Genomic DNA, 24391 nt, shown 5'->3' on the forward strand with positions numbered 1-24391 from the left:
ATATATTACCTCAAACCAAAAAAATTACAAAAAAAAAAAAATTATAAACACTAACAAAATTAATTCAAAATCTCAAGAAAAACACCTTTCATAAAAATTGAAATCATATATACTTAAATTCTTAAAACTTAATATTTCTCGGATTTATATATAATATTTTGCAAAGTATCATTATATATAAATATAAAATATAAAATAATAATACTAAATTACAATATGAACATAATTAAAAATAAAATAAAAAGAGTTTTAGATCTATGAAATTCACTACAAATCCAGAAATAAAAAATAAAATAAAAAATGGGCTTTAGTTACAATTTGAACATAAGAAAAAATAATGAAACAAATAGTTAGACAAAAAGAAATTAATCATAAATGTATAACAATCGAAAAAATAATATAAGGAGTCAAATAAATACGATATCAGTAAAATCAGTAAAGTAATCATATGTATAAATTGAAGAAAGTTGTCCTGATAACAGTAAATTTTTTTTTTATAAAATAATATATTTATTTAAGAAAATAACAATATGATGATCAAAATTATCTGCAGATCTAACAATTTTAAATGACATGCAAATGAATTATTGTTTTAAAATTAATTCTAAAAACATTTAAAGTTTTTACTTACATGAAACATTTTACAATATTTAACCCAAATATCTTCAATGAGATTGTATTGTTTAATTTGTCGTGGGTTGCTATTTTTATTTAAGTTTTCGGGCTCATAATATATGTTAAGGATTAATGAGATTTTTAGATCTAATAAATCGTTGACCGAGTTAGCGATTTTAAAAGTCAAGTCTACATTGACACATTTTCATTTTCAACAACTAAAAATTCAATTTTTACCCATTTTAGTCATTTCTTTATTTTTATTTTTGTAAATAAAACACCGTTTATCTATGACGATAAAATCGTTTATAAATTACAATAGGACTAAGTGTACAGTTAATAATAATATGGAGAGGGATAGAGATAGAGTTTATTGTGGGATAATTCATATGGGGTAAAATGGGTATGGTTTAAAATTGTACTCCCTCCTATTCATTTTAACTCTCCCCTTCAAAAGGGCACGCAAATTAAGGGGAGAGTTATTTTATTGTAAAGTATTGTAGTGGTGTAAGGTAATTGGAGAGAGGGAAGGTATTATTGTGGGGTAAAATGACTAAAATAAGTATTGTTGTGGGATAAGGTGATTAAAATAAGATAAAGTATGAGTATTGTGGGGTATTGTTGTGGGGTAAGATAATTAAAATAAGTATAAAACTTTACTAAATAATGAAAGGGGAAGAGTTATATGAATAGATGAAAAAGGAAAGGGGGAGAGTTAAAATGAATAGGAGGGAGTATTATGTTACGGACCGAGTGTTCCATTGTTTTTTCGGATCATGAAACCTATGTCAGATCGGCCCGTTCATGAAAAATTGATAATGTAACCCAATTTATATTATGATATTTATCTAATCCATATATGCTTGAAACTTAAATAAGGGATTATAATATATGCTTATTATAATCCATCAAGTATTTATCCTCTATTTTATTTTGTGTTCTATTACATCTTCTTGTGACGCATAATCACTTTAATACTATAAATACTAAAGTTAGTTAGTGTGAGTGACAAAAGCTTCCATCTCTTAAACAAGTGGTCAGGGGTTCGATTCCTGACTCTTGCGAGTGAAAAAAACCAAATTTGAAAGGGGTTTACCCATTAAGTTACCTTCAGTGCCCCGATGGAGATTGCCCCCAACAAGAGGTGTTCACCGGTCCAGAACTGGACTGGACCGAACCGCAATGACCCGCGACCGGACAACCCCATATCCTAAACCCAGATACCGGACCCGGTTAGGTGAGAACCCGGACCGGACCGGACCGAAACCCTTTAGGTCTGGTTTTTTCCGGGTTTGGACCAATTCGGTTCTATTTTTAAAGGTAATTTAAGGTGATTTTTTTTTTCTTGGACCGGACCGGAGACTGATTACAATATTTATATGGATCCAGAGACTGAACCAGATTATATTCGGTCCAGACCGGACCGGTCGGTCCGATTTACTGGTTCGGTCTACTCTATGTGCAGCCCTAGGCCCCCAACTGTCGGTAGGGGATACTCGTCCTAGACAACACCAAAAAACTTGGTTAATTACTATAAATTATCACTAATTTTATTAATTGGACAAATGATCTCTCAACAAGGTAGTAAGACACAAGATGTGATATAAAAGTTGGACAAGAATCTCAACAAAAATATTTTTTTGGGGACTATTAATTTTTTTTTTTTTGGTCAATTGAAGCGCGCACTTAGTCGCATTACAATAGAGGGGAGAGGGGATTCGAACCTGGGACCTATTGTCCACAATACCCCCGTCTTAACCACTAGACTAAGACATCTTCGGTGGGACTATTAATATTATTGAAATATAATACATACTTCTATTTTTATTTTCAGACTCAAAATGGTCTCATGATCTAATAATTAATTGGGTTTTGAAGACTTTATTCTAACGCTCATATTTTCTAGTTTTATTTCAAACCGATGTTGAGGCTCATGATAATTTGTACAATAATATACAAGATCTACATTATCATTCACATTTTACTATTCATAAATTAAGAGCGCAGTCTTATATTTTCAAGACCCGTCTCAAGTCTTTGAAATAATAAAAATATACTTATATTGTGCAACATTTTTTATGTTAAAACTTGCATAAATATTATTCTGACCCAAATTAAATACGAGAATTAGTGAACAAAGATAATCTAAGGGTCATATGCTACCACATTTTTATGATGTACAAAGAGCGACATATAACATGTGACATTTTAAAATGCTTTTGAGTAATGGTACTGTGGTACATGTTGAAAAACAAAAGATAAATCACAAATTGTTATATAGGACTGTCTTATAGGATAAGACCAGCCCATAATCTAAAAGCTCAAACAAATAACTTATAACTCTATTTTTTAATCAAATAACCATAAGCCCCAAAAAATTAGTTAATAGACTTATAAAAAAAATATTTTATTTTGATAACCTAAACTTTTATATTAATAACTAGTTTTGGGACCCGTGGAAATCACGGGTTTCTTTGTTTTTAGTTTCGTGTTTGGGTTCATCTTCTGTTTGTCTTGTATTGAGTCGTTAGTGGAGTGTTATTTAACTTTCTCGTATAGGTTGTTTTGTTATTTCTCTATTCCAATATAATTCAATATATTTGTAGTTTTCGGTTCTGCATCACATAATACCATTTCACACAACAGTAGATGTTCCCATCGGTTTTATTTTCCCTTTGTCCGGGCCAAAGAAATTGGAGTATTAGTCAATTGAGTAAATGAGAAGTGGGATAGTGTTGGTCTAATTTGGACGGGCAATTTTAGTTTGATTTTGCTATGGTTGAGCAAAAAACTTTGATATTGTGTTTTTGTATGTGTACGATAGGAGACACGGTTGGTTGTCAATTGTTTTCCGTTTATTGAAAATGGTTAATGTATATATGATACGGTTTTTTAGAAGCTGTACCATATCTTGTTCGGCTAATATTGGAATAGTGTCTACGATTTCATGCCGGTATTAGTTTATTATTTTATTTGAAATGTTATTGAAAATAAATTATTTGAACTATTCAGTTTATTTTGTTTTGTTACACGATACACCCACAATATAACCACATCTCATTTTAGATCCCCAATTCCTCCTTCAACTCCCAATTCGATTTTGAATTTGCCATCCGAAAATGTTCGTATTCCGTCACACGAACCGATCAAGAGTGTTGCCATTCCTTCCCGTTTATGTTGTATGTTCCGTACCATTACTTCCGGCGGTCATTCATTTCAGTTGTTGTTGTTGTTACATTACATGGCAATCAACCACTTCTACACAGTAGACATGTACAGATGTAAAGGAATTTTAAAGGTAAACTCGTACCTCCTAACAATGCAAGTCATTCATTTTTTTCATAGGTAAATAACATGATCAAAATACTATCCTTGAGAATCAAATACGACTCAAGTGTTTCATAAGTCAAACAATTTTTCACTGTAAAATCAATGCTAACAAAGTTTGTTTCCTCGCAAACATAGAAGGAGAAAAGAAAAACCACACAAGAAAATTGAGGCCATTGTTACAAGAACTTGAAACTGCACACCAACTTTCATTTTACCATTAAAATTTGATTTCGGCACAACAAACCTAGATTATCATTTTAGACAATCATTTGATAGGTCAACATCATCTAAACTAACAGAAATAGGACATAGCAAAGGAAAGTAAAATAAATACTCAATATGCAGGTTAAAAAGCGAAAGTAGGATTATCCTCTCTCTCATCCCAAAACATCCAATTTTATTAGAAATCAAGTTGATAAACGGTTTCTACATTGAAAGTTAACAATCATGATTTACCATCATCAAGGGGATCGTATGATAAATATTCTATCGTTCTAATTTTCTTGGGGCCATTTAGCTTAAGTTTACGTTTCTTTCAAGTCGAATTAGTCAAGTATGTAACAATTACCATTTGCACTGTTGCTAAAAATAACAGCAGGGCTTAGAGACTATCGATCAGTATAATCTTGTTCCTCGGGTTACCAATATTTCAAATAGTAGTACCACCTTTAGGAAAAAAATCAAGGAACGATAAAATAACGCCATAGTTAAATTAGTAATAACCAAAACAGTCCAACAGACGGTTCTACGGAATTGTACGAAGTGAATACCTCCAAGGGGAATAACGTAGCTAGATTCAGCGTAATATCGTTTGCCAACCTGCAGCAACTGCATTCAAGGCAGGGAAAAATTGAGACTTTGAAAGCGGGGTGAGAATGAAACAAAAGGAAAACATGTATTACGTCTAGAATTCCCCTACAAATACATTAGATAAATAGAGAATTTAATCATAAAAGTAGAGCAATAGCTAAAAGAAGGGAAGCCTACCGAGAAGAAATTTGGGAATGCAATAAACTGACAAATCTATACAATAGCAAAAACAAAAAAAAGGTGAAAGCTTTGCCAATGTGATATTCGTTTGGTTCAATCAAATCCACATATACCTTATGCTAGATAACTATCAGCTTAAAAGTGATCCTTAGCCAGTAAGTAATTTTGTCCTCAATCTAGCCCACATATACACCATTCGGTTAATTGTACAGATGATGAATGTATGTACTGATCAAAATTCAAGCAAATGACCCACCATACAAACAATAAGTGTCTCTTTATTAGGAAAGCGGAAGCTATGTGGCTCGACTTAAGTTTGAGGCGGATTGTGACCTTCTTACACGAGAATTTGTGCCATTTTAAAAGCTAAAAATATGAAAGCTTTAGGTGGTTTGATCAATTTGATTCATGCTAGCCCATATATATAATATCCATGTGACCGTCTTAAATGAGAATTTGTGCCATCTAAGAAGCCGAAAATGTCAAAACTTTCAGAGGTATGATGAATTTGGTTACTGCTAACCCATGTATACAATGTCCATGACACATTTTATGTCCCTGACTTAGGCTTGAGACGGATTGTGACCGTCTTAAATGCAAAATTGTGCCATTTTAAAACACGAAAATATCAGAATTTTGGTAAGTATGATCATATAGAATATCTATCACAGTTTATGTCAAATTCATTAACCACAAAAATGCCAATCTACTCCTACAGGTAACAAATCCAAAACACACAACAATCGTAAATAATTCATATTGGGAGAAAGAGGAAACCATAAGAAAGAAGCATACGTTGGAGTAAGCAGCTGGTCTGAATTTCTTGATTCCTACTTTTGGTCGGACGTCTTCAATGCTGTAACTGAGTGGGGAGAATGGCGATTTACTGCTGCTACTGCTATACTTCTTTTACCACCTCCAAGCAAAAACCGAAAAAGTTCAGAACTTGGCCAATTTGATTTTCGTTGGTCAGTCAAATCCACATATACCCTATGCTAGATAACTTTGATGTTAAAAGCGTTCCGAAATCAGTAAATAATTTCATCACCAGTCTAATCCACATATACACAATTCGATTATTTGCAAAGATATGTAATTTAAGCAATTGAGAATAGAGATGTTGATTTAAATTAAAAGCGAGGGATGCGTCGGAACAGAGACATACCCAGTACTGACGTTGTATGTTGTGGACAGATCTTGGAGGGCGGGGGATTGGTGGCTGGGAAATTGCGGTGGCACAGCTTGGGCGGTGGATTGGCTGCTGGGAAATCGCGGTGGGTTGGCACAGTTTGGGTTTCGGTAATCTTTGTTGGTTGTGGTTATATACATGAGCTTCCATTTGAGCAGGTATTCTGAGTCGGTAATCAACGGTTTTGCTTGCTGAAGGGGAAATGATTGTGAGGAAGTTGAAAGAGGTTGGAGTAATGAACAGGAAGGAGGTAGTATTAATGTTGTGTTAATGGTGTCCTTTTGTTTTCTTCAGGTAAACGGAAGCGGTGATTGTTAATTGGGGAGGGGTTAATGGAATTGATGTTTATTGATGCAGCTGACAATATTTAGACAGACGTGGCATTCTGTATTCAGACGTGGCTTTTCTTAATCCTACATGGATTTGTCTATGTGGACTTTATGAGTCATTTTAGATTAGGCTTTTAATAGTATTGTATAGACTTGTATATTTAAATATGTTAGTTTTTATCATAAAATGTCGTGTTGTTAAAATAAAATTAAATTAAAATTTATCTTTGGGCTTCTCTCTCCTTTTGGGCCAGTCTTATGTTATAAGACGGTCTTATAGGAGAGTTGCTGAAGATAAATAATAGTCTAGACAAACATCTATGTAAGAATGTCAAGTGAGTTTCTTTTAAAACGGTTTTACAATATCACATTGTAAAATCCTCTATTTACTAAATGAATAGGCGATTCTACATTTTTTCCCGCCTAAACTATTAACTTCTAATTGGGCTTTTAATTTTTGCATTCTACTATGGGCCAAGTCTAACGTAAAAAATGATTGCCAAAAAAAATATAACGTCCTTCTATTCAAGATATGTGATATATATTAACAAGGCCAAATCTGTGATAATAAAGGAAGATTTAGGAGGGAGGAATATTTACTAAATGTTTACTAAATAAATAGATCCGTCTTAGCATGAGTATATATAGATATAATGAACTTCCAAAAATTATTGTCTTATATCACGTGATCTAAACTAGGAAATAAGACAATAATTTATAGATGTAACGCATTAGTAAATACTAGTATAGAGCCCGTGCTAAAGCACGGTATTTTAGAATGTCATGTATAGAGAACTTAACAATTAGAGCTAATAATAATAATATATAAATAAACTTTGAATTTTATTTGTAATTATCTACAATTCTTAATGTGTAAAAATACTAAGAATTAAAATAGAATGAATTTTACATTTTTACTCGGAATAAGTTTATGATTAAAAAAGAAGATTGTTAGTTTAATTACAAAAATTTATACTTATTTTTACGCATTTGAAGCATATAACTATTTTTGTAATTTTTGTTACAATATACAGAGTAACAATTTAAACGGAGTAAAAAATTTAAAGAATAAAAAAGTGAAAAGAACACACTGATTTTAATAATACGAGTAAAATCTGCATATGTTTTAAATAAAAATTTACGACATTTAAAATACATATATTTGACTAATGAGATAATAATGAATGAAATAAATTTGGCCCAACTATAAAAGTTGCGGTGTTTGATAAGATACTTTGACACATAAAGACCATATATTAGGTCCAATACATATCTAGATAAAGTTAGGCCCAATTTCTTGTTAAAAGCATTTGGGCGGGAAAATTTTCAATTTTCTTATTCTTTTAGTTTAAGGGGGATTAATCAAGCTCTTAGCAAATTTTAGAATCTAAAATTGGGTTATTATTATAGTTTATTCTATAGGTGTATCTTGAACTATAAATGGATATAATCTTTTAATTGGTAACTTGAAATGCTCACAATCTGCGAGATTTGCCTCCACGAGTTTTATAATAAAAAAATTCATTGATTTTCTATGAAAATATAAGAAATTGCAGATCAAAATTACAAAATAAATAAAATGTTTTAAAATAAAATGATTATGAAAAATGATCTCATTAAAATAGACATTTCTAACCCTACTCAATTCTCTTGATTACTTTTTCATTATTGAGTTTTTTTTTTTCAAATCAAAATATACAGATGACGAACGCATAAAAAAATAATGAACGGTCAAAAATTAATGAATTGTCAAGTTATAAACTAAAAAGTAAAACTTCATATATACCGTGCATAAATTGCACGAGGTCTATACTAATAATACATTAAAATGTAAAACCTCTATATATACCGCGCATTGCGCGGGATCTAAACTAGTTATATAACAAAAGATCTTAATGCCCTTATTAAGAAAATTGGTGATTGATGGAAGTTATTTTAATGAGAGTTTTTAAGTAAATAATTACTTGATTTTACAATAATAATTATATGTAAGATAGTTTTATAGAAGAGTATCATTATAAAATGTTTTATGGAAACTTTACTTAATATCCGAAAAGTTTGATTGACTCTTTGAACTACGGCTTTTAAGAATGATATTTCTTTTTTTCCCAAATTGATGTCATTTATAAAATATCTTTCTACCCATTTTTATTGCCTTTTTCAAGACATTTGGTTTGGAGAAAAAAAAAATCAACATTTGCTAAATTCATAATAATAATAAGGGTTTTTCTAAAATGTGCCCAATAAGCACATATTAATAAATGTTTAGCCATAGGTTAAGCTTTATTCCATCATTTTGACAATTACAATCATCATTTCCTTATTTTTTTCCACTCACAATTGGGTGAGGAAATATTCTACTATTAGTGAAAATAAATTAATTAAGGACATTAATTTAAATTTAGATAAGGCTTATCATATGTATATTGAGCACATTTTCGAAAAACCCTAATCATAATAATAATAATTTCGCCAATTTTTATTTCTTTTTCAAATAAAAAAAACTCGATATAGCTTAGAAAACTCGAAATGACGGTACCCCGTAAAATTTCGGAATATTATAATGATTCACCGTTGATTCAAATAATTCAAAGGCACACAAAGTCGCACAAAGTAGCTACTATATGATCTCACAATTGCCATGTGCCATGCCTCCGCTTTCTCTCTCCTCTCTCCGACAATTAACGAATGGGAGGAGCAGAGAATCAATCACCGCCGCATTCGCCGCCGCCGGAATCTTCTTCCGCCAACCGGAATACCGCAACTCCGGCGAGCCTGCTGTTGTTTTTTCACAAGGCATTTCGGCGGGAATTAACGGAGTTGAGGCGCGTGGTTATGGAAGAAGCTTGTGGCGCGTGTGATTCACAGGAATTGAATTTGGCGGAGCTTAAAGCTAGGGTTGAGTTCTTTAGGAATGTGTATAAGTATCATTGTGCTGCTGAAGCTCAGGTATGTTCTATAACTCTCTCTAGTTACTTACTTTACGTTCCGTTCTGTTGAATTGTTTACATTTTTCAAAATATGCGAGCTAATTATAGTATAATTTGTACTGTCTTTTGATGATTGTTGAGCTTGTAATGTCTCTGATGATTGTCAATTACTTTTTTCGTGCCTGTCTCAGTGAATTCTTTACGTTTTCTTTTTAAGGTATGTTTCAAAAGTAGAAGAGTAAGGATAACTTTGTACATTTGTTACAGACCTTAAACTTTGTGCAAAAAGTAAACGTAAAGAACTCAATGGAACGGAGGGAGTAATTAGTTGATTTAGCATGTAATTTCTTTGATGATTGTAACTAGCTACTTGATTTAGCTTGTAATGTATTTGACGATTGTCAATTACTCTATTTCATTTAGTTTAAATAATGGGTTACTCCGTTTAGCTTGTAGTCAATTTGTTGAGCTAGTGTATGACCATTGTCAATTACTCCATTTAACTTGTAATTAGTTGATTTAGCTTGTAGTTATTTCTTGAGCTTGTAATGTCTTTGATGATTGTCAATTACTCCATTTTTTTAGTCGTTTTTACATTTTGAGAGACTCACTTCTGTATTAATATCTCTCAAAATATACGAGTAATGTAATCTTATATGAAAAGTGTTTTAGTAAGAATTTAATGCTATTTGTGTAACTTTTGGACTAATATATCTTTGAGGAATGCTACCGACCTTCTCCTCTAACACCGGCTTATTAGAATAGTTGTTTTCTTTGCACAAATGTCAAAGAAGTGGATAAAATAAATCTTATTTTAATCGTGTATTAGAGGAGAAGATAGATTGTATTTCTCTATATTTTTCATAAAAATTAAATTCAATAATCAGTTCGAAACAGAAACGTCATATATATGAAAACGGAGGAAGTATTTAGTTTGTCGAGATTGTAATGTACTCGATGATTGTTAATACGGGTATTTAGTTCTGTTAGCTTGGAATGTCTTTGATGATTGATTAAGTGATACTATTATGATTTCAACCAGGTTTTATTTCTGGCTTTGGATGCACGTGTGGGGAACATTACATGTACATACTATCTCCAACACTATAGCACGGATTCTATGTTTGAATCCGTGCTCTCATGTCTAGATAGACTAGGATGGGCAACACATGACCTCCAGGAACTTGTAACTAGTATTGGTACTCTTCGAGACTCAATATGTCAGCATATGGTTAAAGAAGAAAAACAGGTGAGTAATTTGGTATTATTGTGTTTTGGATGAGTAGGCTACTCACTTCTGTTTTTATTGTCATTGATAAGGATTGTAGAGGTGAGTTTGCGTGCATTGGATCCATGTTACCTCACTGTAAGCAGGAACGTCGATTGAAATATTTTGTCAATAATATGATATTGTAAGAAATGTCAACTCATTAGGCAGAGGTAATAAATCAGAGATGTATAAGCAAACATTTAAACTAATCTAACACCCTGTTTGGCTGGAGAGCCTAGAGTTATTTATAGGGAAGGGAGGAATAGGGAGAGCGAATGATGCAATTTTTCTTATAGAATTGGATTAGAGGGAAATGAAGGGATCCATTTTTCCTCCTACAAGGCAAATCAAGTTCTTATGACATAGTATTGCAAAAAAAAAAAAAAAAAAAAAAGAGTTCTTACGACATAGGAAAGATCTGGAGGGACAACATCGTTGCTCCACTCCCCCTCCCTCCCCGGTCTCTTCAACCCTCTCCATCTCCTTCCCCGCCTTTCAATTATAATACTAATGATGCCTTGAAGACTAATCCATTTAACAGAATAAATAATAAGCAAAATATGTGAAGAGACTTGGTTCTTATTTCAAAGTGTAGCTACTTGAGGGTGATCCAGGAAAGAAGATGTTGCTTCTTATATTCAAGTTGGAGACTTGATCCTTCAATGTTCATTATGAAGATGTTTCATGTTAAGATCTGTTGCTCAAACTGAATCACGCCTATTAGTTCATGTTATCATTTCTGGCAGGTTTTCCCGCTATTAAAAAGCTCTTTCTCAAGTGAAGAGCAGGCTTCACTACTTTGGCAATTCATGTGTAGCTTCCCTGTGATGCTTTTGGAGGATGTTTTCCCATGGTTGGCCAGTTTACTTCCTCCAGAGGAAAGACTGGATTTGAAGGATTGCATGAGTAACATCCTGGCACAAGATAAATCGGCCTTGCTCGAGGTACTTTTCTCACATAATTGGGCCCTTACCCTTTGTAGTCAACTTTCTAATCTTATTGACTGATTTTTTTTGCTGAAGACCGTGATATTCTGGATCAATAAGGCGGATAAAAAATCCCAAGAAAATTGCCATAAAGATGACAGAATATCTGAGTGCTCTCAAGATCAAGATAATCTGAGAGATGTGTCTACACTTTGCTTGCTTAAGAACAACCCATTTGATTGTTTACTGCGATGGCAAGCTGCCATAAAGTCTGACTTAGAAGAAATCTTGAACAAGCTGGATCAAGCAAGAGTACAAGAATTTCCAAGCTTATCGTCGGTTATAGTCAAAATTAAGTTCTTAAATGAGGTGCTGATTTTTCATAGGTAAATATCTTTGCGTTACACTGTCATCAGTTGCAGAATCATAGGGGCAAGAACTCTTGTTCTACTTGTTCATTTAATCATTTTTCTTCGTCTCTCTTCCTCTGATTAAGCTTAGTTTTTTTCCCACAGTGACATATTGGAAAATATATTATATCCTTTGGTGGAAAAATCCTCTTTACATCAGACATCACCCTTGTACACATCAGTTCCCCTCAAGAATGAAGTTGTAGGACTTCAAAATGTTCTATATGATGCCAATAAAATCCATGAACCCACTTTTCTGGAAAGTCTATGTAGTCAAATGGAAAGTCTAGTGTTGCTGACAACTGAACACTTGTCTTTTCAAGAAACAGAGGTACGAAAATTGCTGATTGTATTCTTTGCGCAAGCTAGCTTCACATTGTTGTGGCCATTCGCTATATCATAAAGCCGATTAAAGTTTAAGATGCAGATTCCTTCAAGGAACCATTTCCAAAGCACTAATACGTGTATTTTATCATCTTGCCTGTCTTTTTATCATCCTGATCTCACTGCTTTAAGTTTTTGATCAGATTTTCCCCCTCATCAGCGAGAAATGTAAACATAAATCTCAGCTGGAGGTACTAATCAAGAGCTTGCATACACTACCCCTTGGACTGCTAAAGTGCGTGGTTACGTGGTTTTCATCTCACCTTCCAAAAGACGAGTTGAAGTTTATTCTCCATGGTATTGGACAATCTTGCCTCCTTGATAAACCCTTTGCATTGCTTTTGCATGAATGGGCCCATGCTGGTTATTCTGGCAAATCTAGTACTGAGAATTTGGAGGAGATTTTCAGTCGGAGGGTGCCCTTCATGTCTGAGCTCATTAGGGATGACAACGACCCTGGTAAGAACATAAAGCAGGAAAGCCTTAGTTCTGCTTGTTGCTCCAGAACCCCTTTTCTCCAGTCTGTCAGCAGCTCCAGTGGTCCTCCTAGTAAAACCGTTTCTTGTAACATCCTTGAGCCAAGGCCGATGGACCACATTTATTATTTTCACAAAGCCATAAAGAAGGACCTTGAGTCCTTGGTTCTTGATGCAGCTAAGCTATCCAAGGATTCAAAGCTTCTTTTGGAGTTCACTCAGCACTTCTGTTCTGTAAGGTCTTTGTATGAACTTCACAGTGAAACTGAGGATAAGATAGCATTTCCAGCTTTGGAGGCAAATCTAAACGCTCGCAATATTACACAATCTTACTCTATGGATCATGAAATGGAGGCACAACACTTTGAGAGAGTATCAGGAATCATAGATAAAATGTCTGGAGTGTATGTCACAGTTTCTTGGTCAGAGTATTGCCGGCTTTGTTTAGAGCTGGAAGATAGCTGCAAATCACTGAAGAAGATTTTGGAAGATCACATTCTTCGTGAGGAGACTGAAATCTGGCCCTTGTTTCGAGAGTACTTCTCAATAGAGGAACAAGAAACAATATTGGGATACATGCTTGGAAGAACAAGGGCGGATATTCTACAAAAAATGATAGTATGGCTTATGGCCCACTTATCATTGGACGAGCAACAAACTATGATGAACTACTGGCAAAGGGCCACATATTTCACAAAGTTCAACGAATGGCTAGGAGAGTGGTGGGAAAATGTTAACAAATACAACTTTGGTGAGGCAGGGGAGACAACTACTGAATATCTATCCATAGATGTTTCTCGGGATTTGAAACAAGATATCAATGTGGTATTACGTAATAATGATTACAACGCAGCTAAAAGGGCCAAAAAAATGGAAGGTCCTCATGTGGTTAAGCAGAGACACGAGTCGTTTGAATATGTTGATGTTCAACGGAACCAACTTTCAAAACCAGCTTTGGAGGTGCACGACAAACACTTGGTTGCTAGTCAGCTTGATCAGGAAGCGAAACCGCATCTTGATTCTGATGATGTGATTACAACCGACTCGGGGAAACTACATGGTCAGTTTCCATCATATCGGGACAGTGAGGCTTCTGTATTTGGTTGCAAACACTACAAACAAAACTGTAAGCTTGTTGCAAGCTGTTGCAACCAGATTTTCACTTGCAGACGGTGCCATGACGAAGAGATTTACCATGACGATGGCATTTATGATCATGTGATGGACAGGTATAGTACAATTTTCTTACTTTTACTTGTTGGAAGCATGGAACAAATTTTGGCTGCTACACCACATTGCATCCTAGTAACCAAGGTTTTGACGGTTACTATGGCCGCATTTATGGCAAAACGAATGAACGATATCAGGATACAAGCCTACAATGACTACTCCTGAGATCAAGTCTCAATTGGAGACATAATACCATGGTTGAAAGTTCTATATCTTAAAGGAGTGAGCCCATTTGCAGGAAATCCACCACTCAAATGATGTGCATGAGATGCTTAGAAATTCAGCCAATTGGGCGTGCCTGCTCAACCCCGTCCTGTAATGAGTATTCTATGGCAAGATACTATTGCAAAATTTGCAAATTGTTTGATGACGAAAGGTACAATTTATGTCATCTGATTTCATTAGTCACTATTATCTATAAATGATGTAGTACTTTGGTTCTTGAATTGCGATAATATGGATTAAATAGCTTCTACCTTCGTTCACCTATTTAGCAAAAATTTCTGAATTTATTGGAAGTCTGAAGCTTGCTGGAAAAATCAGTTGAAAAGGTAGTTTTCCTGTATGTACTACCAGAGGACCAGGTGGTTGGTGTTTTGTTTGGCTCAAGTACTAGCTTCGGATACAATAGTTTTCCATTTATCTTGTTTTGTATGAATAATAAGTCCTATTGTCTTTAAGCTGGTATTCAAAACCATACCTAGAATTCTTGTGTAGTTCTTTGACAACATCTTCATTTGACAGGGAGATCTACCATTGCCCCTATTGTAACTTATGTCGTGTTGGTAAAGGGCTTGGGATTGATTACTATCACTGCATGAAATGCAATGCTTGCATGTCACGATTTCGTCCATTGCATGTATGCATTGAAAGGTCCATAGAAGACAAGTGTTCCATATGCCAAGAAGAAATGTTTACGTCAACCAATCCACTCAAGTCCTTACCATGTGGTCATGCGATGCATTCAACATGCTTTGAGGTTGGACCTCCACTGGTTTCTGATCTTATCGGAGTGATTTGATGAGCTACTATTAACTATTGTGTTTGATTGTCAGGATTACATTTGGACCCGGTATACATGTCCAATTTGCAGCAAATCACTTGGGGACATGCAGGTCAGTTACTAAGAATTCTCTCATATATCACTGAATTTTGATCTTGAATGGCATTTTTATCTAGCAGTCTAGCCTCAACCATAAATCTTCTTGTCAGTTTATATGGAGCACTATCATAGTGCCTCTTTTCCTAGGCTAATGAGGTTTCTTCAGCTGCTATATTGAACAGTATACTATTAGATTCGTATGCATCTCAGCATGTGTACTCAAGATTTCTGTCTGTTCTCTTTCTGTAAAAACTAGTAATGAACACAGGTCTTTTGCCTAACAACTCTGCTTGGATTGGGTTTCTGGAAAATCATGATTCAAGGGTAGCCTTAATACGTAGAACTATAAGATCTGTTAGGAAATTGATTTGCACGAACAAGGATCAATAATTAACAACACCGAATCGACTTCACTTTCCTAATAGAACAATTCGACCCTTATTAGTGCCTGGGTTAATCCGAATTTCCTATTGAGCTATGTTACTCCGACACTTCACTTAACTGTCGTGTCGCTTGTCAAACACGTGTCAGTGTTCGACACGACACGACACTTCGGCACTTCAATTTAGACCACAAAACAGGAAAATTCACCCCAAATAGCCGTGTCCGACATGCCGACACGTGTCGGCGTGTCTGAGTAACATAGCTATTGAGATAAGACGGCGTCCCTCTGATTTTGGGCACAAAAATCAGAGAAGTAATTCAGAAGTATTGTGTGTAGATTGTTATGTCGTTCTATGATGCAGAAGAAAAGATTAGTTTTCTGTATCTTTTTCTTCTTATCCTTTGTCTATTTATATAGAAAAGGATTTGGGAAACAGGGAGTTGTAATTCTGAAGAGTTACAACTCTTCAGAAATTCCGCATATAATTAATTAAAACCGCATGTAAATATAGGTGTTTCCTAGTTGCTTTGTATGTATATGCTTTATAGACTTGGGAAAAAAATATTCAAGAATGTCCATGCAGTTAATGCCTTGTAGTTGCACAGTTTCATACTCTACCAAAAACGTTTCCCAGTGCCCCAAAGGCTGTTTGGTCCTCTCCATGGCGAGGTAAAGGGGCTGGATGTGCGCAATCTTGTCTGTGCTACTTCACAATATAAGAAGAGCTACAGACAGGGTAGGTAGTCACATTCCTAAGCGAAAGAATAGTGAGTTGTCGGTGTTCAAATCATCCATTGGTCAGACATTTCTTAAAAATTTCATAAAAGTACAGAAAATTGGCACCTGTAATATGTCCTACCTTTCATATCCAACTTGCATACCCATTGTTTGATGACTTCTCGTGAAAAATGTGACCTCTTGAACATAGTCATGAAAAACTCCCTAGTCTGATACTACTGAAATGCTGCAAGAGACAACAAATCAGTGACTATGAAGTTCTTAACTAGGATACGTTGACCAGAAACTTGTCGGAGAGCTATCATTATTGTTCTTATTTTTAGTTTTTCATTTCAGTCCTGATAAAATAATGTTGCTCGACAGGTTTATACCAAAATGTTGGATGCTTACATGGCTAAAGAGAAAATGCCCGAGGAGTACGCAGGCAAAACGCAGGTTTGTTTGCTAACCTTGGAAAGTAACATAAAATTGGCAATCTGTGGCATCACTAACAGAACTTGTAAACCTCAGGCCATATTGTGCAATGACTGTGAGAAGAAAGGAACCGCTCCCTTCCATTGGGCGCATCACAAGTGCTCATACTGTGGCTCTTACAACACCAGACGCTTGTAACTCATCTTGCTGGGTCTAAAGGTAAAAAACTGATAAACCGAATACAATCCTTAAACCTTAGGTTTAGAAGGCGGGAGGTGTGCCAAGGTGAGGAGGGCCGAGGCGACAAAGTGCAAGACAACTTGATATATTTACCCTTCCTATTCCCTCATATTTAGTGATTACAGAATGGATTGAGACTTGTTTTAACCAATTTTGACGGCATCAGCGGATCATGCTACTTTGAACATAAATAAGGCATGATTCAAGTGCTCCTCTATATGTGAGTATGTGACCATCTCTGTGGGACATTAAAGATTAGCAGGAGTGCGTGACTTTCGTATCAGGTTTAGATGATAACATCACAAGTAAATTCATGTGTATCATTTGATAGAACATATGCCTTCGTGTTTTTTTTTTTTTTTTTCTTTCTAGTTCTTTTATTCTAGTTTAAGGCATCTGAATGTCTAAATCAAATGCGAAAACATATTTTAGTAGGAAATTATTTTTTACTCCGTACTGTGTATTTATATCTATAACTATTTTGTTTTAATGTCCATGAATGTATTTTCTCCTTGAAAGTTCAAATGGAGGAAGCAGGCAGGCTCAGTTTTAATGGTTTCGGAACATGGGGAAGATTCAGGTAAAGGAGACAACAAAACTGATTTTTCTTTATTGCTAACGAATATTGTGTAACATAACAAATAAGTTTAAAAAATGAATATAAAAATCAACAAAAATTACATGAACTAGCAGAGAAAGCTTCAAAATTTTCTCAAAATCTATTCAAAAAAAGGGAAAAAAAGTGGGAAAACCATGGAACTAAACTTATGGTGTTTGATATCTGTACCATTAGTTGACACTGGTAAGGCTGAAGCATGCAGCTGCATTCTTCAATTCATTCTCTGCAACTTGTTCGTGGCATTGTGTCGTATCCAGTTCATCATATTCGAGGCTGAAAATGAATGTTTTAACATTGGATTAATTACAAATACTGAATAATATTCTGTAGGATAATTCGATGTGCTGCTGAAAAACTTTCATGTTTTTGGCATTTAATGAACTGAAGTGTCAAAGGGTCATGGCGTGCCATAATGGAATGTGTTGTGTCAAAACAGTGTACAGGATTATTTCCTACAAACATGAAATAAAGATGAATGCAATGAACTGTCGCGGTACCTTGTATTAATGTATGATTGTCTGTCATCAATTGTTTCAAAATAATGACCCATGTCATCATACTTATGGAAATCTTCTTGTTGATGCCCTGGCTCCTGTGAGGTGATCAGCTGTGACTGTATAGGCACTAGTCGGTCGCTCTCACCGTCATTTTTATCATTGTTTCCCGGGTTTTGAATCCACATTGAATTCAGCAGTACTTTGGTGTCCAGATAATTGGAATTGTAAGGACTATTACTACCTGAAAACGAATAATCCTGGGTGACTGGGATGCCAGTATCCGGGTTATGTTGTTCAGAAACTGTTCCATTCTGAAGGCAGAAAGAAGGCTCTTCTTCTTTAGGTGAGGGTCCGACTGCCATCCCTAACTGTAACTGTGAAGCGGTCTCAATATCAGGAATCATAGGAACATCAGACGGAATATGCTGTTGATCTTGCTGTTGCCGGTACATGGCAAGCATTGCATGAACAGCATAAAGTTCTTCCTCAAATTTCCGAATTTCATTCTGTAACCTATGAATCACCCCAAGAGAACCCGTCACAGGGAACCTGTCCCGGACATTAGCCTCATAGATAATGGAGCTCATCGCCTCGGTCTGGTGACTCGGGTGAAGCGCTGATAAAAGTTTCTGGATTTTCTTGACGCCGAAAAGTTTATGAACATTTTGGAACATCTCAGGCTGATCAGGAGGAAAGTAAGGTGCCAGAGGACACTCAGGTGTGCATTTCCTCCTTTGATATTTGCAGGCAGCACACGCTTGGCTAGTCCCGCCTTTCAGGGTCATCTCCGGGAAGAACCCGTTGGCCCTATGTTACTTCGACACTTCAGTTTCACCACGTGTCGCGTGTCGACACGACACGACACGGGATAGTGTATGAGTTGATGTGATGCTAGATATGAAATGTAAGATGCAGAAAAGGTGCAGTTCTCATCGGAGTGTGGTTGGAGTAATAGACGCAATATAAGAAGAATAAGGAGATTAAAAAGGTGAAAAAAGAGAGATTAGATTAAAAAAGGATGCTGTAATTTTTTGAAGTGTTTTTTTTGTAACTGAAAAGGTTGAACTTAGGTTAAACTCTACTATTATTTAGGAAAATTTTAAAACTGATTTTAAAAAGTCAGCAACTGAATTTTTTAAAATTTGGCCACTGTTTAAAATTAGTGTTTCTACTCTAATTGTTGTTCACTCTTGACTCTATCATTCTTGATTAATAATTTTTATTGAGACGGTTTTATATATAATATCCGATAAGCTGATTGCGAAATCTCTCACATAATTTTTTTATTCCATGTCTTGTTATTTGTTTTAATTGTTTCTATTATGTCTTACCGTATCTTATAAATATGAGACGGTCTCTTAAAATCCTAATCCTCCATTCTTTTGCTAGTTGCCTTCTCCTAGCGTCCAACTTTCTAGAATTTCTATTTTTAATTGTTTCTATTATGTGTTACAATACGTGTAAGTTTTTCATGATATGTGATGTTAGAGCCTTGAAGAAAGAACGGGGATACACACATAAATAACATAGCAAACACTATTAATTAAATTTTAGGTCGATATTAAGTCGTACTTAATAAAAAGAGTCACAACCTGGCTTAGAATTAATGTCATCTAATAATTGGAGTGCAAGTAGGTCACAATAAAAACATTTGTTGGTGCAATGTAGAATTCATAATAGATAAGGTGAGTGATTTGTTCAAGAACAAGTTTAATTAAAGCGGAAAAAAGAAATATTTTGAGTTTTTAAAATTTATAAGTTATATTTTAAATTTTTAATGTTAAAATTTAAATTTAACTGAAACTTTATAATAAGACTCATAATGTTTAATAGAAAACTTGAAAACCTTGTTATAAAGCTCATAATTACATCATTTATACTACATAAGATATATAGCGCTGTTTGGTAAACAGCATATTGGCCAAATTTTATCATATTCAAGGCTTTTAGCATGTTTGACCAATCAATATGCTAATTTTAGTGTTTGGTAAACATCATATTGAAACAACATATTTGGGGTCAATATGCTGCTTACCCCAGCATATTGTAAAATAGAAAATTTTTCTCCATTTACAAAGAAAACTAACAATCTAATAATCGTAATCTGCCAATTACCAAACACTCAAATCAATTTTGCTAATTATAATATGCTAGTCAAACATTCGATAAAATCATCATTTATAATCTAACTTTTCGCTTATCTTGAAATTAATCCATTTTTACCAAACAGGGCCTAAATTAATCGAAATTAATATAACCGAAAATTAATGTGAGTGTCATGCTAATAGTTAATATGAAATAAAATATAAACAGATTCACAACTCAAACCGGCTTAGAATTAATCTCATCTAACAATTGCTACGAGTGTTATTTATCATAATGGTAAGTGAAGTGCAAGTAAATGACGTTAAAAAGTAAAAACTTGTGTTAGTGCAATGAATTCAAAATAGATAAGTTGAGTTGTTTCAATTAGTCTTCAAAGACGGGTTTAACAGTGACGGATAATGCCACTCACAAAACGAATAGGGGGCAAGGTGGGGCACCCCATGTGTTCCCTCTCTCCTCTATTTGGATCATTTGTGAAGGAAAATGGTATCCGTCACTCCAAAGTGACGGATACGTGCCGTTACAAATGAGATTTTGTGGAGTTGTTTATTTATGAACAAGTCTAATAACACTACAGACTCCTACGAAAGTACGGAGTATAAATATTATCGTACTCGTACGGAACTACGGAAGTACGGAGTATATGAATATTATTTCCGATTTTTACTGAGCTTGGTAACTTTGAATTCTGGCCGTTAAAAGTCAACTCATATAAGCTTGTTGTTAATAGACTCCTTTTTTACCGGATTATCTCTTCCTGACTTACTTTTCACGTTTTTTTTTTTTTTTTTTTTTTTTTTTTTTTTTTTTGTCCTTCCTCTTTCTCCGTCTGTTTAGATATGGTCCCACTCTCCTTTTGTTTTTATTCCTTAAAAATTGTGGATAGGGAATAAAGGGCATTAGATATTTAAACCATAACTAGTTTTGTGACCCGTAAAATTCACGGATTGTTCTGTTTCTAGTGGAATACTTTAGTGATTTAATACAATAACATACTACGATCAATTCAATTTACGGTTTTCATGTTTTAAGGGTTGTATAAATTCAATTAGTTTTTTATACAACAGTTTATCAGAAATTAAAATTTCATACATTAGATATACTAAGATACCTCTATCAAAACTAAAGTAACTCAATGCAAGCTAAAATGAAATAATAATACTCCCTCCTATTCGGTGTTTTCTTCCCCTTTGATGTGGGCACAAGATTTTAGGAGATAATTAAAGAATGAATAAAGGAAGATGGTGGGGTTTGTGGATTGGAGAGAGGAATGAATAATTAGGAATTAAATAAGAAATTGTGAGTTAGGTGGGGTTTGGTGATAGGAGAGAGGGATGAATAAAATAAGAGTAAAAGTTGAGTGGAGTTTGGTAGTAGGAGAGAGAGATGAATAAAATAAGAGTAAAAGTTTCCAAAATAAGAAAGGGGAAGAAAACCTGAATAATCCGTTTAAGGAAATAGGGAAGAAAATAGTGAATAGGAGGGAGTATAAGTCTTCATATAATCAAATTAAACAAAACTATATTATCAAACAAAGATCCCCAAAGATAGAGCACCCTCACAAATTAGATATCAAAATTTCATCAACAATTCTGAAAATAACATAAAACACACAATTAGAAATGTTATGACAAAACTAACTTTTCATACCCCCATAAAATTGAAGCTAATACAATAATAAATTGCGGAACTAAAAATTTTAAAGCAGCAACAACTTGAACAACAATTGGATCATTATTGCCGAATACTTCACCTATTAAACAATATTATACAAAAAATGCTATGTCATCCCCTCAAAATTTCCACCTTTTAGCCATATATTTCAACAGTAGGTCTCATGAGAGACCGTCTCCCACTAATTTAGTGGAAGACATAATAGGGAAAAAAGAAATTCAAGAGGTCCTCACTCCCATCATGTGAGAGGTCTCAATAACGCTATTGAGAGACCGTCTCTCTCCGAGTTTTTGTGATATTTCAAAATATATATAATAAATGCTCAAAAAATTATTAATCATCCACAATTCCATGTTGATGTCACTAATCTTTAGTTAGTATGTAAAATATAGTTGTTTAAGCAATCTTAATATTTCACTTAAAAGCCTACCCGGCCCTAACATGACAAATAAACGTCACCTAGACAAAGCCACATAGGATCCAAAAAGCCACCTATATTAAAATTTAATGTGACGTGACATATTTAAATGTGATGTTGCATATTTTTAATGTGACATGGCGAATTAATGTGACATGGATTATCAATTTATTATTACATGATATTAATTTAAATCATTTATCTATAAATTAATTTAATGCAATTATATCTATAAATCTATAATATTAAAGGATATTATCATTATTCTTAAATTAATTTTGTATATTAAATATATTTTCTTCCAACTTTATATAACCCTTACAAATTTACATCGAATTTGATAATTTATAATTAATATTGACATTTTAATTGAAATTTTTGGAATAAAACATGTTAATAAATTTCATAATTTATAATTAAATTTGAAATTTTTGTAATAAACATGTTAAAATCATACCTATTAAAAAAAGTAACACAATAATAGTGGAATTTGTTTTATGCAATATTATCGTTATTAACTTAGTTTCACCTTAAGTAATGAAAAAAAAGAAGGAATGATAATCAAATCGTAGAGATGTAAGTATATTTACCTTGGAAGAGTTTAACACAATAAATAATCTTGATAGCACCTAAATGAAAACAAAACAAACACATACGCGAAATTGAAAATGTGATGAACAGATTGAACACTTCATAACCCAATGAAACTTCCAATAAAAAAATAAAAAAAATTAGTTAATAATATCGGTGACACATACCATTCTACTAATGATAGAGATAAGAAATTTTGTGCTTACAAATTTTGCCTTCCATAAAAAATATATAAACAATTGAGGATGCGTTTATGACTATTAAATATTATTTTTTCATTATTATCAAATTTGATATAGGTATAAATAAAGATCAAGTTCATGACTTTTGAGCATCAACTTTTCATTATTATGAAGTTTAATATAAACATAAATATGGGAAAATGAGAAATGGTATGTAAAAGGTTTGCATTATTATTATTATTATTATTATTATTATTATTATTATTATTATTATTATTATTATTATTATTATTATTATTATTATTATTATTATTATTATTATTATTATTATTATTATTATTATTATTATTATTATTATTATTATTATTATTATTATTATTTTTTATTTTTTATTATTATTATTATTATTATTATTATTATTATTATTATTATTATTATTATTATTATCATTATTATTATTTTTATTTTTTTGGAATTTTCCTCATTTTTATTCTTCCACCAAATGGGAAAATAAAAAGGAGAATTGCCTTACAAACTATCCACTAAGGAGTACATAAACACAAACATCCACTAAGAGGCATTTAGACTCTCAACTAAATCACTAGGTGTCTTGGTTTTGAATTTCTCCAACATCCTTAATGCCACTGTAAACTTGATCTTTTGAACAATGGCCGCAGGTTCCAGCTGTCTAGTGGAAAAAACTCGAGAATTCCTTTCCATCCAAATGCTGTAAACGGTAGCTGCAAAAGTACATTGAGCTTGGCGCTTCTGCCAAGAGCCTGCATATCTTCTATGTTGAATCCTGTCTATCTCAGTGTGGAAGTCCTCTACTGCATTCCCCAATCCCATCCATCTTTTCAATGATAGCCAGATGTCTTGAGAAAAAGGACAGGATAGTAACAGGTGGTCGTGTGTCTCTTGAGCATTCTTACACAGGACACAACGGTTAATCATGATCATACCTCTAGCTGATACCTTGTCCAAGGTAGCCAATTTATGTTCTAAAGCAATGCTAGCTATGATCTTATGCTTGGGAAGGATAGAATTACTCTTGATAGCTCGTGCACAGGATTGATCAGGGTAATGAGTTCTCAAGAGATTATAGGCCTTCCCCATAGAGTAGAGTCCATTGGTAACACAGCTATGGAGAGCTTCCTTTGCTTCAGTTATCCCCCTGTCATATTAATGCAGTAGTCCCTAGCTGTAATACTACGGTTTTATGAGTCTGTGGGTACTCTATCGAGTGGGGCTTACTCTATAGACTAAGTATGTTTTTGTATACGAAACAGTAGTCTGCGTGTAGGGTACTCGATCGAGTAGCCTTGGCACTCGATCGAGTAAGTGGT

The 24391-nt window shown here is 33.8% G+C and overlaps 4 protein-coding genes across 7 annotated transcripts; 1 reads left to right on the forward strand and 3 right to left on the reverse strand.

Moving 5' to 3' along the window:
* Positions 1-3558: 3558 nt before the first annotated feature.
* Positions 3559-6457, reverse strand: LOC141652138 (uncharacterized). Of its 3 annotated transcripts, XM_074459768.1 has the most exons (5): positions 6101-6457; positions 5731-5841; positions 4933-4968; positions 4716-4773; positions 3559-3873 (listed from the first exon to the last, which is right to left on the reverse strand). In XM_074459768.1, the coding sequence occupies exons 1-5, from the start codon at positions 6272-6274 to the stop codon at positions 3848-3850; spliced, it is 405 nt and encodes a 134-aa protein (XP_074315869.1). In that variant the 5' UTR covers positions 6275-6457; the 3' UTR covers positions 3559-3847. The 3 variants fall into 3 exon arrangements, 2 of the variants coding, with proteins under 2 accessions (XP_074315869.1, XP_074315870.1); XM_074459769.1 differs by lacking the exon at positions 4933-4968; XR_012546984.1 differs by lacking the exons at positions 3559-3873; positions 4933-4968 and having other exon boundaries at positions 4626-4773; positions 5731-5851.
* Positions 6458-8990: 2533 nt separating this feature from the next.
* Positions 8991-17410, forward strand: LOC141653192 (zinc finger protein BRUTUS-like At1g74770). Of its 2 annotated transcripts, none has more exons than XM_074460872.1 (11): positions 8991-9402; positions 10426-10632; positions 11400-11597; positions 11676-11965; positions 12095-12320; positions 12517-14078; positions 14318-14455; positions 14824-15058; positions 15135-15194; positions 16668-16739; positions 16815-17410. In XM_074460872.1, the coding sequence occupies exons 1-11, from the start codon at positions 9142-9144 to the stop codon at positions 16914-16916; spliced, it is 3351 nt and encodes a 1116-aa protein (XP_074316973.1). In that variant the 5' UTR covers positions 8991-9141; the 3' UTR covers positions 16917-17410. The 2 variants fall into 2 exon arrangements, with proteins under 2 accessions (XP_074316973.1, XP_074316974.1); XM_074460873.1 differs by having other exon boundaries at positions 9064-9402; positions 11378-11597.
* A 134-nt stretch (positions 17411-17544) lies between these two features.
* Positions 17545-19019, reverse strand: LOC141653193 (LOB domain-containing protein 27-like). The gene is made up of 2 exons (XM_074460874.1): positions 18075-19019; positions 17545-17850 (listed from the first exon to the last, which is right to left on the reverse strand). Exons 1-2 carry the CDS (start codon positions 18857-18859, stop codon positions 17748-17750), a joined length of 888 nt encoding a protein of 295 aa, XP_074316975.1. The 5' UTR covers positions 18860-19019; the 3' UTR covers positions 17545-17747.
* A 4596-nt stretch (positions 19020-23615) lies between these two features.
* On the reverse strand, positions 23616-24161 carry LOC141651203 (uncharacterized). Its single transcript, XM_074458924.1, has one exon. The coding sequence runs from the start codon at positions 24159-24161 to the stop codon at positions 23616-23618; it is 546 nt and encodes a 181-aa protein (XP_074315025.1).
* Positions 24162-24391: the final 230 nt, after the last annotated feature.

This window comes from Silene latifolia, chromosome 4 (assembly GCF_048544455.1).
Source record: "Silene latifolia isolate original U9 population chromosome 4, ASM4854445v1, whole genome shotgun sequence".
NCBI lineage: Eukaryota > Viridiplantae > Streptophyta > Magnoliopsida > Caryophyllales > Caryophyllaceae > Silene > Silene latifolia.

Excerpts from the sequence above, each read along its gene's own strand:
- LOC141652138 (XM_074459768.1), bottom strand. The coding sequence starts at position 6,274 with ATGGAAGCTCATGTATATAACCACAACCAACAAAGATTACCGAAACCC. Across the intron at positions 5,842-6,100 it reads ACATACAACGTCAGTACTGG|AAGTATAGCAGTAGCAGCAG; the intron begins GTATGTCTCTGT and ends AGGTGGTAAAAG. Across the intron at positions 3,874-4,715 it reads CTACGTTATTCCCCTTGGAG|AAGTGGTTGATTGCCATGTA; the intron begins GTATTCACTTCG and ends TCTACTGTGTAG.
- LOC141653192 (XM_074460872.1), top strand. The coding sequence starts at position 9,142 with ATGGGAGGAGCAGAGAATCAATCACCGCCGCATTCGCCGCCGCCGGAA. Across the intron at positions 10,633-11,399 it reads TGGTTAAAGAAGAAAAACAG|GTTTTCCCGCTATTAAAAAG; the intron begins GTGAGTAATTTG and ends CATTTCTGGCAG. Across the intron at positions 12,321-12,516 it reads TGTCTTTTCAAGAAACAGAG|ATTTTCCCCCTCATCAGCGA; the intron begins GTACGAAAATTG and ends GTTTTTGATCAG.
- LOC141653193 (XM_074460874.1), bottom strand. The coding sequence starts at position 18,859 with ATGACCCTGAAAGGCGGGACTAGCCAAGCGTGTGCTGCCTGCAAATAT. Across the intron at positions 17,851-18,074 it reads CAATCATACATTAATACAAG|CCTCGAATATGATGAACTGG; the intron begins GTACCGCGACAG and ends ATTCATTTTCAG.
- LOC141651203 (XM_074458924.1), bottom strand. The coding sequence starts at position 24,161 with ATGGGGAAGGCCTATAATCTCTTGAGAACTCATTACCCTGATCAATCC.